The following is a 16944-nucleotide window of genomic DNA, read 5'->3' as shown; positions in this document are numbered from 1 at the left end:
ATTTACATCAACCAGATCTTCTTGTTAGGAGCATGAGGGGTTGCCCTAAATTGACAGATATACATGTGTACACACCCACCCAGGTACAAAAAGGAGGGTGGTAGTGGAGGGATATTATTACACAATGAGCTGGAAGGTCTAGCATTCCAAGATATGTTAAAATTTCTCTGCGAAGCTCAAATGAAAGCAAGAACTGGTCACAAGACCTACAGGTAGGTGAGGACCACTCTCAACTAGAGAGAAAACTGGCAAAGCAGAAGAAAGACAATTACTTTCTGTGGTGAGCTAGCTGCTCCCAGGCCCTATCAAGGTCAAGTCTAATACTGTTAAACCCGGGTACGAATTCCGTAAGTTAAAATAAATACCAGGCAGTGTACATGTTCAGTCCAAATCAATATGGGAGAAATCAGCAGTCCAACAGCTAATCGGAAGCCTCAGGTGGAGGCACTAACATGGACTCAGGTCCATGAAAGCCACCATTTTGCAACCATACCCATACACGTATGCTGTTGAAACTAAATGGTGTTGTCAACAATATCAATGGTTTCTGTGTGGCTGGAACTGCTTGTACAGAAGGCACAGAAGTGAAGAGACTCCACCGCCCCTGCTCAGGCAAGGGACTTTTTTTTTCAAAAACTGAGGCGTGAAATCTTCAGACAACAGATTAACAGAACGTAGTGGACCCCCCTTCACAGCAGTGTAAAGGCCTAGGCCTAACTCTGGGGCACCAGAGAGATAAAGCTCTTCTTTCACAGCAAAGAGATGAATTAACATCAGAGGCGGGAAGAGGCTTCCCGGAGGCTGAATAAAACCTCCGGGCAAAGGCAAAGCCGTGCTGTTGATTTCAAGGAGTTTACCCTGGCATGGGAAGTGGCAGAATCCGGCCTGGAGGAGATTAGCAAGGATAACTTTCGAATTCCGCCCCCCCCCCCCCTTGAGTCAGAGGGTGGGAGTGTGGAGATTTTTTTATTATTCTTTTTAAAAAGCCTTTCATCACAGACATTAAAGTTATTTTGCCACTACATGGACTGTAATGAGTCTCAAGGGCTTCTTAAAAACGTTTAACTAATAAAGCTGCAAACCGCCTTCGCCTGTTTGTGTAGTTTCGATAAACCCATGAAAGTTAATTTCCCAAGGACACTGTGAAGAGCTCTGCTGTACGTGCAAGTCAGTGAGAGGACACAGCGTCCAGTAATGAGGGTCGTGTTAGGAATGAATGGCCAGCAGCAGATGGAAGCATATGCTGGATACTAGTTCTTGGGTGGATTTTGGGCTATGCTGCCCTTGCCAAACCTTGGCCTCGCCAACCACCCTCCACCCCAAGGATCCCTATCTGCTCCAGATGGTGGCGTCCCAAACATGGCCTGACATTACTGCACATACCAACATGAGTATAGCATGCAAAATGGTGCCCACAGGAATTTGTTGGTTTTGCCCTCTCATTTTATTTACACACAATGGCTCCAGCCTGGGTCTCTTTTCTCTACCTACAGACCTCTGACCCTCCTTCCGTCCTCCCCTTGGTTGTAGCAGGTTTAAAGAAGAAGGGCTGTAGCCCAGTAGCAGAGAGCTTGCTTTTGCCGTCTCAGCCCTACCCACCTCACAGGGTGTCTGTTGTGGGGGAGGAAGGTAAAGGAGATTGTGAGCTGCTCTGAGACTCTTTGGAGTGGAGGGCGGGATATAAATGCAATATCTTCTTCTTCTTCTTCATATTGAAGGTCCCAGGTAGCTTTTTTTGTAGCAGGAACTCCTTTGCATATTAGGCCACACACTCCTGATGTAGCCAATCCTCCAAGGGCTAACAGGGCTCTTAGTACAGAGCCTACTGTAAGCTCCAGGAGGATTGGCTATATCAGGGGAATATGACCTAATATGCAAAGGAGTTCCTGCTACAAAAAAAGGCCCTCGTGTCAAGTAAAATCTTGGAGTTACAAGGAGAGAACTAAGAGCTGGCATGGTGTAGTAGTGGATAAAATGGCAGAGCAGGATCTAGGGAGACCCAAGGTTCGAATCCCCACTTCTGCCATGGAAGCTTGCTGGGTGACCTTGGGCCCATCACACTTATCCTGGCCTACCTCACAGGTTTTTGGAGCAAGAGAATGGAGGGAGAATGATGTTCTATGCCACTTTGAACCCCAACTAAGGAGAAAAGCAGCCTATATATATATATATATATATATATATATATATATATATATATATATATATATATATATATATATATATATATATATATATATATATATATATATAATGCAAATGCAAGGATCTCAGGAAGATTGTTCCTGGAGAGCCATAGTTAGCCAGGAAGCCAATGCAGTGCAGTGGACAGTATATCAGACTTGGACCAGGGAGATCTAGGTTCAAATCCCCACTCACCCATGGAAACCAATGGATGATTTAACTCAGCCTCTGTGATGCGGGAGCAAGGAGATTCTTGGAAGGAGGGTGGAATCAAAATATACAGACAGACTGGCTAGTACTAGGCTGAATGAACCAATCGGTCTACTCTGTAGCAAGCTAAGCAGCCAATTGCCACAAAATCCCTTTGTACGCTACCATGCAGATTTGTACAAAAAAACTTTCAGTGGGAATAATGGCCATTTCTTGAGATCTTAATGTGGAAAGGTAGTTTCTGAGAAGAAATACTCACGTGAACAGGGCTGTATTGTCCCTGGACCTAATTTCCTGGGCAAACTGAAATTCTTCCACAGGGAAATTAAGTAGTTGGGCTCAATCAGTACCTATAAAATCTGGTGGGGTTTCTCTGCAAGGAGACGATTTGCACTGTGCAACATGATGGGTGTAAGGACAATGCCTGTATCACACAATCCCTCAGTTTAAGGCAACCTGATAAATGCACATGTTCTAAGAGCGATGAATTACCAGGACCCAGCAAAGCTTATGCAACAAAGTAATTCTTTTCCCAATTAAAAATACACTCCTGGACTCCAGCAACAACTCAGGCAAATGGGCTCTTTGCATGTAAATTGGCGCTTGCTCCCAAATTGAATGGGGGAGACTCAGCGGCAGGGGCAGCCAGTCTTTGTTAGGGAACGCTAGTTAATTGTACCCACGGCTCCGTGTTGTGATTTTACATCTTGTATTAAATGAGGCCCCTTCAAGCTATTCTGCCATTAAGAAAGGCAGTTTCAGCTACCAAATTCTTTCCAAAGTGCTTCTGAAGATTTTTTTTTTTTTTTTTTTGCAATAAAGGACTTTTGATCAAGGGCTCCATTTGATTCCAGCTTATTCTCTGGAGATCCCAAAATGTATCACTGGGCTTTGTGTGGGCTAACATGTGACTAATTGCAATAATGTCCTATTTGCACGCACACACACATCCCTTGCACCTCACAAATGTTGTGACCTGAGTGGTGGGTTGGCAGAGCAAAGAAATGGCTCCCCCTTTAGGCTTTGATGTGGGTCGGGCACAGGGAGATGATGGACACTGACGGGCACTTGACGATTCCAAGCATCTGGAATGCCAATCACTCACTGCCTATCTGCTGCGATGGGAACTGAAACTAGTTTCGGTGGGCAGAAATGAGTACCAGAGGAACTAGCTGTCAAGAAACTGGTCTCTTTAAGCAGCTTCATGTTTAGATTTTAAACAATAGTTCAGGCTGAAGCCTAGCAGAAGATGACACTTCTTTCTCTGAAGCATGGCAAGCTGCTTGTAGATTCAAAGACTCAGATAAGGGAGATGAGTGGTACCCAGCTGTTGACCACACCATTAGGCCTGGTAGCTTCAAGGACATGAGAATCTACAAGGGTGTATCCCATCTCCTTGGCACCTGAGCTCATGGTGGGGGAAGGTGTTTGCTCTGTTGAACACAATGCAGCTGCAGGGCAGCCAGTTTAATAGGCAAACCCCTCTGATTGGTCAGATCCCCTGCTTAGAAACAGGCCTGATGGTCAAGTGACATCATTTGCTATACATTTGATTGGTTAATTAGAATCACAAGCCCTTGGGAAAAAAGGTTTTCATTCTAGTTTTGCCCTGTGCTATGAGCCTTATGCCTTTTGCTTGGAGTACATCTGACTTTGGACACTTCTTGCTTTGTATAGGTTTTTCTGACCTGAAACCTTGTCTTAGACTTTGGAACCTTACTGGATTCAGTCTGCTTTTGGTAACATCTGGATCTTGAATAACTGCATGTAAATGTGCTTTGGTTAGATTCATAGCTCTGTTATGGCTCTTTTATTGACTATTTCAATCTGAATCCAATACTTTAGCTCTCATTGGCTACAGCTACCAGAGTAATTGTTTTGTGAAACTCACTGTACATTGCAAAGGTGACTTTCTTGATTTTTAATTCCAGGAGGGCCTGAGATTTTGTCCTTTGGTCTCACGCTGTCTGGATAGTAGAAAGGGACTGGTGGCAGCTTTAACTCATACTTCAGCCTTTTGGGGTTTTGCCTTGCTAGTACAGCTTATGTGCTCCCCGTGACATTTTTTTAATCCTTGCAACGGCAACATCAGTAATTGCCTAGTTATGCACATTCTATGTGGTTGGCATCTATCTGGTGGAACATCCTGCCAGGGGAAGATAGAAAAGCCCTCAGAGTTCATCATTTTGTAAAGGTAGTTCCCTGTGCAAGCACCAGTCGTTTTCGACTCTGGGGTGACATTGCTTTCACGGCAGACTTTTTACGGGGTGGTTTGCCATTGCCTTTCCCAGTCATCTATTAACCACCTTGTTCCAAGGACAGGTAGCAAGCTGGGTACTAATTTTACTGACCTCGGAAGGATGGAAGGCTGAGTCAACCTGGAGCCGGCTACCTGAACCAGCTTCCGCTGGGATCAAACTCAAGTCATGAGCAGAGGGCTCCGACTGCAGTACTGCAGCTTTACCACTCTGCGCCACGGGGCTCTTTCATCATTTTGAGAAAGGTACAAATCAGATTTATTTTATTTTTTATAAATCAGCAATGTTTAGAAGTGCAGAACTCAAGAGGCTGCTTTTATAAACGAATAGGATTGCAGTCTATTGTAATGTTTATTCTGTGTATAACCTCCCTTTCACTGCATTATTTTCTACCATTGTTACCCACTTTCTGTATTATGGCATGTTATGCCTTAGGCAATTTGTATTGCCTTAGACAGGTTTTTTTTGTTGTTGTTCTCATTGTTTTCCAATTCCCTAATCCTAGTCCTATTAGATTGCTTATTGGAGGTCTTTGCTTTTTGTTTGAATTGATTTGTAATCTGTCTTGAGTGTCTGTGAAAAAGGCAGGGTATAAATTAAGTAAATCAATCATACATTTGTAATAAAAGAGATTATTATAAAGGTAACATCCTATATCCACTGTTCTGTATCCTCCAGGAGAAACTAACAAAGACTGCACTGAATTTCCCGTCACATCTTCTTGCTGACTTCTTGGAAACGAGCCACCAATTATGTGGATGCGTCTTACCGCAATTTTTAAATGGACTGCACGTCAGCACTGGAAGTATGTTAAATGTCATGTGTAGTCTATCCTATAAACCATAGGATTCTACACCTACAGCACCTCATTAGCGGAATTCCTGTAAATCTATAAATACAGAATTGGCTGACAAATGCCAGCCTTTGCTACAAGCTCGTGGCCAAACTGCTATGAGCTTGCAGAATGCTCACTGCTCACGAACACTCCAGGAAAAAGCCTCTGACTACAGCCACAGGCTGGCTTCAGATAAGGCTTGGATTGTGCCAAAGCTTCTCTACTTAAAAACAAATAAATAAAATTGGAGCCTGGCAACAGATATTGCACACTTTTTAAGATAAGACTGTTCTCAGGAACATGAAGCTAGCACCTTTGCCTTATTTATTTGATTGGATTTCCAGACCACCTTGTTCCAAGGACAGGTAGCAATCTTGCATTTCATTGCACTTGCGGTGATAAAGCCTTGAAGCAGTATGGGCTTTGAGGAGGGGACTGTAGAGGGAGAGAGGCAGCACATGCATCAGGGAAGAGAGAAAAGGCGATCAGGAACTGCTAACTGGTCATCTATCAAGTACATTTTTATTCTGACCTTCCTCCAATCCTGTAAGGTAGGTTATGGTAAAATGGTGCAACTAAACCAAAGTCACCCAAAGAAGGTTTCATCATAGTGCAGGGATTTGAATCTGGGTCCTTCAGATCCTAGTCCACACTATACCTCACCGGCAGGAATTGGTAAATTTACAGGCTATGGAAGGGATGGAGGCTATATTTTTGGAGGGGAAAACAGGACTGGACTAAGAAGCAGGGGAAAGTGGGGAAAGAATCACGTGCATGTAAGAGAGGCTACAGCCAGCATGAAGGAAAATGTCCCATGTTTGATGGGAGGACATGAAACCCTGGCTTTAGACTTTTGGCATGTTCACTATTGTATTATTTTATTTACTTTGTTTATACTCCCCTTTGCTCCCAATGGGAACCCAAATTGGCTTACAACATTCTTCCGTTCATCCTCACAACAACCCTGTAAGGTGAGACTGAAGGAGAGTGACTGGCCCAAGGTTACCCGGCAAGCTTCCACAGCAGAGTGGGGATTCAGAACTGGGTCTCCCAGCCTGACACTCTAACCATTACACAACACTGGTTCTTTTCTTCCTTCCTCTCCCTGGCCAGCAAAAGCCCACTTGAAGAAAATGGGCTTTTTAAAAGAGCACCTTTCTTAGAGTCTTACAGGTCATCACCAGCACCTTGAATGGACCCTGGAAAGAAGCAGGGAGTCAGCACAGACACAGGAGTGCCAGCTTCATGTGTTGCCTTCATCTTCCAGATAACAGGGCACCAACCAGATCCTTCTACTGGGCTATCAACAGTGGTTTACCATAAAAGCTGTATGAACTTCTGGATTCCAAAATAATGTACCACTGAAGATCAGTTGCTGTGGGACAAATAAAGGGGGATGGCTGTTGATTCAAAGTCTGTTTGTGGCTTCCCCAGAAGCACCTGGCTGACCACTGCTGGAAACCGGATTGTAGGCTAGATAGTCTGACCCAGCAGGGCTCCTCTTCTACTCTTAATTATTCACAAATTCATTTTTAAAAAATCACATCAAAATCACCAAAAAAATAAAAATCCTTAACACCAAATAATAATAATAATAATGAGCTCCTCCTCATTTCCCAACCCATCACCAATGTAGCCTGGAGACTCAATGAAGCCTTCTATGGAGGTCACCATCTGGTGCAGGGAAAATCTGGAGAAACTTTTTTGGAGCACAAAACTTTCACAAGTTCCCGCTGGATACGGCAGGAGAAGCTTTTATTACTCCAGAGTCACACGCTTCCACCCACCTGTGCAACTACATCTCACTTCCCTGCATGGAATCAGGCCTACTTATACCAGATGTACCAGAGGGCAGTGCTGCTAAGCAGCAGGCAACAGCGCCATATTAGAAAAACACAGTAGGGAGAAACTCTGCATGGCTGGTTGCCAGAAGGATCTCTCTTCTGCTGCTGGAACCCAACAGGTATCAACCAGGCTGGGTCTAGAATCTTCATGACCTGGGCAGAGTGGGGAAGCACAAGCAACTTCTGCAATCAGAGGGGAAACCAGCTGGGCTACTCCATTCAGCTCAAAATGTGCTGCAAGTGACCTTAATCATGGGAATTGCACTGATGGATGACACAAGGGGTCTTCGGCTTTTATGAGCCTGCAGGCACCTTTGGAACTCTGACTCAGCATGGTGGGTGCAGCCAAAAAATGGCTGCCACAGGAAGTGGAACTGCATCTTATTTGAAGAAAGAGCTGGCTTTTATAACCTGTTTTTCTCTGGACTAAGAAGTCTCAAAGGAATCTCAAAGCAGCCTAAAACTGCCTTCCCTTTCTCTCCTCAAAACAGGCACCTTGTGAAGCAGGTGTGGGGCCAAAAGAGCTCTGAAAGAACTGTGACTGGCTCAAGGTCACCCAGCTGGCTTAATGCGGAGGAGGGGGGGGAATCAAACCCAGTTCTCCAGATTAGAGTCTGCGGCTCTTAATCACTAGGCTCCCAAGATGGGAGCACATTCGGCCGGGGCTCCGGGATCTGCACTGGCTGCCAGTAATATTCCGAGTCCAGTACAAGGTGTTGGTCATTACCTTTAAAGCCCTATATGGCCTAGGACCTGCCTACCTTAGGGACCGTCTCTCCCCACACGTTCCCCAGAGAGTACTACGTTCCGGTTCACAAAACCTGCTGGTAGTCCCCGGGCCAAAGGAGGCCCGTCTAAAATCCACCAGGGATCGGGCCTTCTCAATAGCGGCACCTTATTGGTGGAACCAGCTGCCGGAGGAGGTGCGGGCCCTGCGGGACCTAGGGCAGTTCCGCAGGGCCTGTAAGACAGCCCTCTTCCGGCAGGCCTATAACACCTAACTGATAATGAGAACATCTCTAGATGGAACAAAAATGCTTTTATAGACCGCTGGTTTTATTTTATCTTGTTTTATTAACTATGGTTTTAATTGTACTTGTAAACGTTTTAAATTGAATTATATGAATTATTATGTTGTAAGCCGCCCTGAGACACCTCGGTGAGAAGGGCGGGATATAAGTCCATTAAATAAATAAAATAAAATAAATAGACTACGCTGGCTCAAGATCCTTGTGCAGTGGCAGCAGCTACTGCCATAGCAACCTTAAAAAAAATCTGCACAGCCAATCCAATGGCCAATCAGAAGCCTTGCTGGGCTTCTTGCTGTCCCCACCCTCTGTCTAAAAACACTTGTGGGAACCAGAAAAGGCGTCAGTGGGTGCCATGGTGCCCACAGGTAACATATTGGGTACCCCACAAAAGTCCATTCAGTCCACAGCAGTCCATTTCCAAAAGTGGCCAGCCAACCAGATGCCTCTGGGGCACTCACGATCAAGGCATGGCCAGAAAAGGTACCCTTTGCCTGTCTCCCATATCCTGTGTTTATAGGGACACTGCCTCTCAACACAGAGTGTTCTGGGAAGGTAAGAACTACCTTTCTGGCTCAGAGGTCTGTTTTGGTGTAACAGCAGCCAACCAAGCACGTTGGGAAGCTCACAAAGGGGATGGCTGTGCCCCGCTCATTCCTAGCATCTGGCTTTTAGAGGTAGTTGTCCAGAAAATCTATGTATTGTGGTTTCATTTCTAATGTTCTCAAAGAAACAAACTTGAAAATATCCTGCCTCTGTTCATGGAGGTTCAATTCATCAACAGACGTAAGAATGGCCTTGCTGGATCCATCTGCCCCAGTACTTTGTTTCCAGCAGCAGTGAAGCATTCCAGCAGAACATGAAGGTCATTCTCTTGCTGGTTTCAAACACCCAGCATTCAGAATGATGCCATTCTCCATAACCACCCCTCTTAGAATAGGTCACATGTACATTCTCCAGAATCCTATCCAACTTTTTCAAAAAACATACACCCAGACCACTTATTTGGAAGATTCTAAATAAAAGCCCCCACCTCTGGTTGTGCTAGGTATCAGCTGTTAAACACCAGTTCCAACATTGAATTACATCTATAGCTAACAAACACAAGCATGCAGATCCTTTTAAAGGTGCCAAGCAACTGACACAGGAAAAATTCATAGTTGAGCAGGGTTTTGGATTCCTGTGAGCAGAAGTAGGGGTGGGGGAGAGACATGGACATGGTTAGAGGGAGATGGACAAAAAACTTCCAACTAGGGACCTGCTGCTCTTTGTTTCCCTTACTAACCAATGTGTAAATGCTTTTCTTTCCTTCTTTCCAAAACTCTTGGCAATGCTTACCAAGGAATGAACGTAGCTGGTCTCCTCTCTGTTCACAATTGTGTTCAGAAATGTCAACTGCTTCAAAACGCAGCAGTTGGGGTCTTCACAGGCACCTGCCAATTGTATCACTTCTCACCAGGGATCAAAGGTCATCAAAGGCTATCAGTGCAGTTCAAACTGCTGGCTTTTCCCTGTCTTCAAAGCCCTACCCGGTCCAGACTGGGGATTGGCTACCTGAAAGACCTTCTGCTTCACAGGCCTCTGCAGTGCCTTAAAAGCTTCCAATGAAGATTTGCTCAGGCTTTCCTCATCTTCAGAAAAAAGGTATGAGGCTCCTGAATACAGAACGTTTATGGCTGCAGTCAGAATTTGGGAATATCCTCACTTTACTTTCCTTAAACTGGCTTAAAATACCATAAGTAACTTCAGCCTCTGTGGTGGTACCTACTGTTGTCTGCGTTCTCTTTATACCATAATATGCTGCTCTGGATTACTGTTACCTATGGTTGTCAAATTGTCTTGGAAGGCAGGCTTGGCTAGAAAAATATGGCGCAAAAATGCTTTAATAAATAAGTAAACAAACATTTATAAGCCTCCTTTTCTCCAAGATAACTCAGACCCCAAATAAAAAGGGTGTTCATGTTATACTGGATTAATGCAGAATATCAAAGTGTGGCTATGTAAAGTGCAACCCAAGAGACTAGGAAAGGGAAAAGGTGGAGTGAAACAGATGTGATTGGCAAAGGCAACACTGTGATGCAGAGTGGGGAAGCTGTTTTTTAGGCACTTTTTGGTTGTATTGTTAGGCTTCTCGTTTTTTAGTCTTTAGGTACAGCTGGTGGAGCTGGAGGAGAGTTTTACAGATATTATGGGCTGCCAGATAGAGAATCAAGCCCAAATTCTCCCTAGAAGTTCCCTAGAACTCCCTAGAAGTTAAAATGACTGAAATAAGCTATCATAAAATAAACGAACGAAGCTATCATAATTTGGTCACATCATGAGTCACTAGAAAAGATTATAAATGCTAAGCAAAGTTGAAGGCAGAAGGAAAAGAAGAAGACCCAACATGCAATGGACAGCTCTCAGTTTGCAAAACCTGAGTAAGTCTGTTAACAAATAGGATGTTTTGGAGGGCATTAGTCCATTGGAAGCAACTTGATGGCACATAATACACTGCTGGCTTTCCCCTGTCTTCATTTGGTCAAGAGAAAGGCAAGTTGTACCCTTTTAAATAAATAAAAAATCTCACAGATGGAATTAAAAACAAAAGAGGGAATGTAGTTTGTCTTACTTTCACGAGCCATCTAAACAGAGAACCTATAGGATGCCCTCTTTACTGATTATGAGAGGGGCCACCTTCCAATGCCAAAATGGGTCTCGCTGGATTCCGTCAGGCTCCCTTGTGGACTTCCCATCACTCACCTCTGGTGTGATTTCAATCTTCTCGTAGCGGCGTTTGAATGGAAGGGTCAGCACCTCCGCTCGGCGGTAGGACATGGGTGGGGGCAGGCAATCAACCATCAAGTCTGTGCGATGGGACTGGGTTGGTGGAGGTTGGGTGTACTGCTCTGGGCAAACCACATGAAGAGGCTAGAAAGAGGACGTGGGAAAACAGTCAGACACAGATCTGGAAGCAATACTATAATATACAGCCTTGTTGAGGTCTTGCAAATCAAGAGAAAAACATAAGACATCTTTGGCCTGATTGACAGACACAGCAACAAAAGCAAATTAAATGTCTTGCTGCAGCTGAGGGCATGCCACTATACCCCACCAATTCCTTACAATTTTTTTACACGCTAATAAGAACATATGAGAAGCACAAACATCTCCCTGGGGTGCTAGTTTTCTAGTTTCATGGATTTTTTTAAACATGAGAAGCATTCGTATTGGTGATACTCAAATTGTAGAATCAGCTCGACCACCATTAGAATGTGCCCCATTAGTATCTTACTATTCTTCCAAGGAGCCCGGGGAAGTGTATTTGGCTCTCCCCTCTTCCATTTTATCCTTGCAACAAGCTAGGTTAGTTACACTGCAAAACAGTTACTGGCCCAAGGTTAGATTCTTGGTTTCAGAGACCTAAACCTGGGTCTCCCTAGTCTTGCTCTGAGACTCTAACCACTATGCCACGCTAGCTCTCCTTCCACCTCTCTTCCTGCTGTATGTGAAGAACAAGCCTTGTAATAGCTTTGTTACAGTGGACTTGTATTATTATCATCCTTGCACTGCTGATCGCATTGTGGCTGGGTGAATACTAGCATGTCTCAGAGCCTTTAGCTAGTTCACAGCAGAGATGAGGTTTGGACGACTGACTCCCCGGGCTCACAGTTCACACGGTCAGACATTAGATCTTGCAAGAAATTCTTCACCACACAAACAAGGTTCCTTCTCCTGGGCAAAACATGACAGTGCAGGGAGGCATTAGTGGTGCAGTTAATGAAGATTTTGGAGCAAGCTCGTAACATTTAGTAAAATATGTCATGATGTCAAAATCTTTTCCTGTCCCTGCTAGCCAATTATGTGGAAAAATGACAGGAAAATGTACAGCCATCAATGAAAGATGTGCAAGAAGTGATGGAGCCGGAGAAGATAACAACTGCCTTTTTTTGAGCATCAGTCATATGTTTAGGGTAATGTCCAGTTCGGGCCTTATGTTAAGGAAGGTATGAGGACACTTCATACACCAGTTTGGTGCAGTGATTAAGTGTGTGGACTCTTATCTGAGAGAACCGGGTTTGATTCCCCACTCCTCCACTTGCACCTGCTGGGATGGCCTTGGGTCAGCCATAGCTCTGGCAGAGGTTGTCCTTGAAAGGGCAGCTGCTGTAAGAGAGCCCTCTCAGCCCCATCCACCTCACAGGGTGTCTGCTGTGGGGGGAGAAGATAAAGGAAACTGTGAACCACTCTAAGACTCTGAGTGGAGGGCAGAATATAAATCCAATGCCGTCGTCTTCTAATTACCTGTACTTCCTTGAGTAGCTTGGACACCTGAATAAAATTCAACCTGGTGTCTATGGGACAGTAAACACACTTCATCGCCAGTGGCTGATAAGGTCCCAGTGCATCCAAGTAAGAGAAATCAGGCTCTGCAAAGAGAAAGGTAAGGGAGGGGGGGGAAAGTCAGGTGGCACTGGCTACCTTTAAAACTCAGACTGCAAACCAGAGCTATCCTCCAGGGCCATGGGCTCTGATGGCCAGGCATGAGGGCAAGCAAGACAACTAGGGTGGCTGCATACTCAGGAAGTCACACAGAGGCAGCCTAGTCAGGCAGGGTGGAGTAAAGGGCAGGAGGCAAATGACAGCAATTGTGCAAGAGGCATGAGGTTTTCATTGAACAGGTGTAGACTCTGCTCATGCAAATCAAATTCCCCCACATGGAGAAGTCTCATCTCTGTAGCTGTGTGGAGGCAGTAATTAAGTGCGGCAGTGTGTGTAGTATAACCAGGAGATCCTAAGTTGTCTGGTAGCCAGACGTTCTATCTCTTTTAGCGTTATGCACTGCTAGATGGCAAGCTAGACTTGTTTTTAAGGCAAGAGACGTTTCAGAGGTGGTTGGCCATTGCCTGCCTCTGTGTGGAGGAAGCAAAATAGGAGCCAGTGCTCTGCGCTTACACCAGACCATTAAGTTCTGCCCTCTTCTTGTTTTCTTTTTTAAGGGAATAACCCTCAGGTGGCTCCTGCAACAGGGGTGCTTCAGGAGGAACTCTGAATGTCTGTACATTTTTACTGAACCCCAGTTACATGTGATGCATGAATGCGGTCTAAGAAAACAAACATTTCACAATGATTTGATAAGTCAGAGGGGGGTCTCTCTCTCTATATATATATTATACCTCTCAAAACATGTTGGGGGTTTTCTAATACCTTGTTCCAAGCACACTTTTTAGGAATTTTAAAATTCCCCTCTTCCTCCAAGGAGTTTAGGCTTCTTTTTACATAGTTTCTCCACATTTTTAACCCTCACAATGACCCTCAGGGCTTGTTTTTTAGCAGGAACACAATTCTGGCAGGCTTGGTGTCCAGGGGTGTGGCCTAATATGCAAATGAGTTCCTGCTGGGCCCTTTCTACAAAGAAAGCCCTGATGACCCTGAACAGTAAACTAGGCTGAAGAAAGGTGCCTAGCCAGAGGACACACACTGAGCTTCGTGGCCAAAGTGAGGCTTTGAACCCAGCTCTTTAGGCACAACACTAAACCCGCGCCCAGAAATGTCCCAGTCTGAGTTTTCCTATTCTGATTTTTTCACAAAAGTCTAATAGGCACACTGACATTTGGAAACATTAATTCAGCTATGGGAAACTATGTTTTGGAATTCCATTCCTACCCTCTCTCTTTTCCAAGAACTTTTTTACCCCCTGCCCCAATCATATACAAGAACAGAAGTTCTCTCTTATATCTTAGCTCAGGATGAGACGACCACAACAGAAAATTATTACAGAAAGATGCTGAGTCTTTAGTGCATTCATTTGAAACCAAAGGTTTATGTGGATGGGAAAAGTAACACTTTAAAGCTTCTTAATTCAGGTCCTTCTTAACACTTCTTAATTCAGGTCCTTATCTATCAACTATGATGCCTGAACACCAGTGTGGAGCCAATAAGAGGGACAGGCTTTGGCCTGGATGCCCCACCTGCAGACTTCCTGGGGCATTCCTGACTGTGTGCTAGGAGAAGAAGGAGAAGAAAATGATGATGCTATTGGATTTATATCCCACCCTATATTCTGAATTTCAGAGTCTCAGAGCTGTCACAATCTCCTCTACCTCCCTCCCCACAACAGACACCCTGTGAGGAAGGTGGGGCTGAGAGAGCTTTTTACAGCAGCTGCCCTTTCAAGGACAACTCCTACAAGAGCTATGGTTGACCCAAGGCCATACCAGCAGATGCATGTGGAGGAATGGGGAATCAAATCCGGTTTTCCCAGATAAGAGTCTGTGCATTTAACCACTACACCAAACTGGCTCTCACTACACAAAACTGGTGGTACACTGACCTGGTGGACCACTGGTCTCATCAAGTGTGGCCCCTCTATGGAATCCCCATACTTTCTGGATTTGGGGATTTTATATCCTTTTTACAATTTGTTAGCATCAGGCACTTTAAGATAAAAACTGCTGATGCAACAGTATGTAACTCCAACTATACTAGCTAATGAGAGGCATGTGAAGCTAGTTAAGTGGGGTGTAACATGATTGGCCAGCTGCACCATAAGAACAAGGAACCTAACTCGTAGGTTTTGTTGGGTTGATGAGGAGGAAGGACGTGTTGGAGAAGTGGAGAGCTATTATTATCAGAGACTGTTACTCTGTCCGTTTGACTGATGATGGTAATGACCCTGGTATGTGTAGACTATTCTCTGGATTTGTGACTGTGTACTTCTGACCTGGATGAACTGAACTAACTGTGCTTTGACTATCTTGGACTGCCTTTAACTACTCTTTTGCTGTAACCCCAATACACCTGTTTCAACCGGCTTCCTGAAGTTGTGTCTTTGTAGACTTTTTACTTGAGGCTGCTCTTATCGGCACACTCATACTGCAGAACTCCCACGCACTACTGACGTCGGTTATGGGCCCAGCGTGGTCTGCGGGAGAGTGAGCTCTGTCTGCTGCAGCACTCGCCGGAAGTTCTACTCGTGAGTAAGGGAGCAGTTTGGGGTGTGGCACTTTGTTTGTGTTATAGGCAACAATGGAGTCCAGTGTTCATATCTCTGGCTTCTTGATAAAGAGGCTTAATGGAGAGAATTTTGGGACATGGTCAGAGAAGGTCACCCTATTGTTGAAGTTCCAGGGGTTGTGGGAATACGTGGCAACTCCGCCAGACATAACCACACTACATGCAGAGGATGATGCTGAGGTGATAGCAAAGCATAAGAGTAATGACGAGAAGGCGTTCGCATTACTTGGCTTGACCTTGGAAGATTCACAACTCATCCATATTAAAGGGGCCGACACAGCCAAGTCGTGCTGGGATGCACTAAAGGCAATATATGAGAGAGAAAGTGTTGGGTCACACATATTCTTAATGAAAAAGCTCTTATCCACACGTCTGGAGGCAGGTGGTGATATGATGACTCATCTTGAGCACATGACTCGTATGTTACACCAGCTGCAGGACAAAAAGGTAATTTTTACTCCCCTGCAGCAAGCCTACATAATCCTATGTTCCCTGGACAGTACGTATGATCAATTTGTGGCCAACCTTGATATTGTTCCACAAGCTGAAATCACCGTGTCCAGCGTTACCCAACGCCTGTTGAATGAGGCTATGAGAAGGAAGGATGCAGCTCAATTCCATGAGGCTCCAGCCCATTCAACAATGAATGTTCCTGCCTGGGAGGTCGTTAAAGGGGCAGAGTGCAAGGCAGTAGTAGCAAAAACAAGTGCTGTGCGCAAGTGTTACTTGTGTGGAAGTCACAAGCACCTACAGCGTCAGTGTTGTTTGTACAAGAAGAAACATTCTCCAGCTGTTACCAAAGGAGGTGGGTGCAATGTAATCATTAATGATTCCTCCTGCAGTAGCCAGCAATTTATGATTGACAGTGGTGCTACGGAGCACATTGCCAAGGACAGGAGGCTCTTTGAGACTTTTACTCCTACGCAAGGTCAGAGCGTGAAGTTCGCAAACGGGCTGTCTGCCAATGTAGCTGGGAATGGTCTTATCAACATCCCGAGCCTGGGGAGAAAGTTCCTTATGCTCAATGTTCCAAGTCTGAATTATAATTTGTTATCAGTTTCGGCTTTGACTGAACAAAATTATAAAGTTTGTTTTACAGCTACTGACTGCAATATATGTACAGAAGGAATTACTGCTAAAGCTAAAAAGAAAGGCGACCTCTATTTCCTGGAGAAGGAGCGAACGGTACAGCATGTGAGTACTAATGAACCACTGCATGATAATTGCATACATCTCTGGCACCGCAGGCTGGGGCACCTTAATTTCCAGGCAGTGAAGAAGACGCTTCAAGCGGCCGGAATTACTCCCAAGCCATGTGGGTGTTACATTGACTGTGAGGTATGCAAGGCTGTTAAGTCCAAAGCAACAGCCACGATATCTCCAAGCAAGTTTCAGACCGATGACATACTTGATTTAGTGTTCCTCGACCTGATAGGCCCGTTCCCAACGAGGAGTCTGGGCGGGGCAAAATATGCATTTTGTATTGAAGACCATTTTTCCAGGTATGGTTTCTGCTTCCTTCTTAGGTCTAAGTCAGAAACATTCCAGGCATTTCATAATTGGCTTCGCTTTGTGCACCGCAAGACAGG

At 44.9% G+C, this 16944-nt stretch overlaps 1 protein-coding gene across 1 annotated transcript in view; it reads right to left on the bottom strand.

Moving 5' to 3' along the window:
- The window catches only part of INTS9 (integrator complex subunit 9), a 107331-nt gene that overhangs the window by 10716 nt on the left and 79671 nt on the right, over positions 1 to 16944 (bottom strand). Inside the window, exons 13-14 of the mRNA XM_060250318.1 lie at positions 12644 to 12768; positions 11102 to 11269 (exon numbers count right to left, since the gene is read on the bottom strand). Coding sequence (XP_060106301.1) covers positions 11102 to 11269; positions 12644 to 12768 — 293 coding nt within the window. The remainder of the gene's footprint in view (positions 1 to 11101; positions 11270 to 12643; positions 12769 to 16944) is intronic.

This window comes from Heteronotia binoei, chromosome 1, assembly GCF_032191835.1.
Source record: "Heteronotia binoei isolate CCM8104 ecotype False Entrance Well chromosome 1, APGP_CSIRO_Hbin_v1, whole genome shotgun sequence".
Classification (NCBI taxonomy): domain Eukaryota; kingdom Metazoa; phylum Chordata; class Lepidosauria; order Squamata; family Gekkonidae; genus Heteronotia; species Heteronotia binoei.
This window is presented reverse-complemented; position numbering and strand designations above follow the sequence as displayed.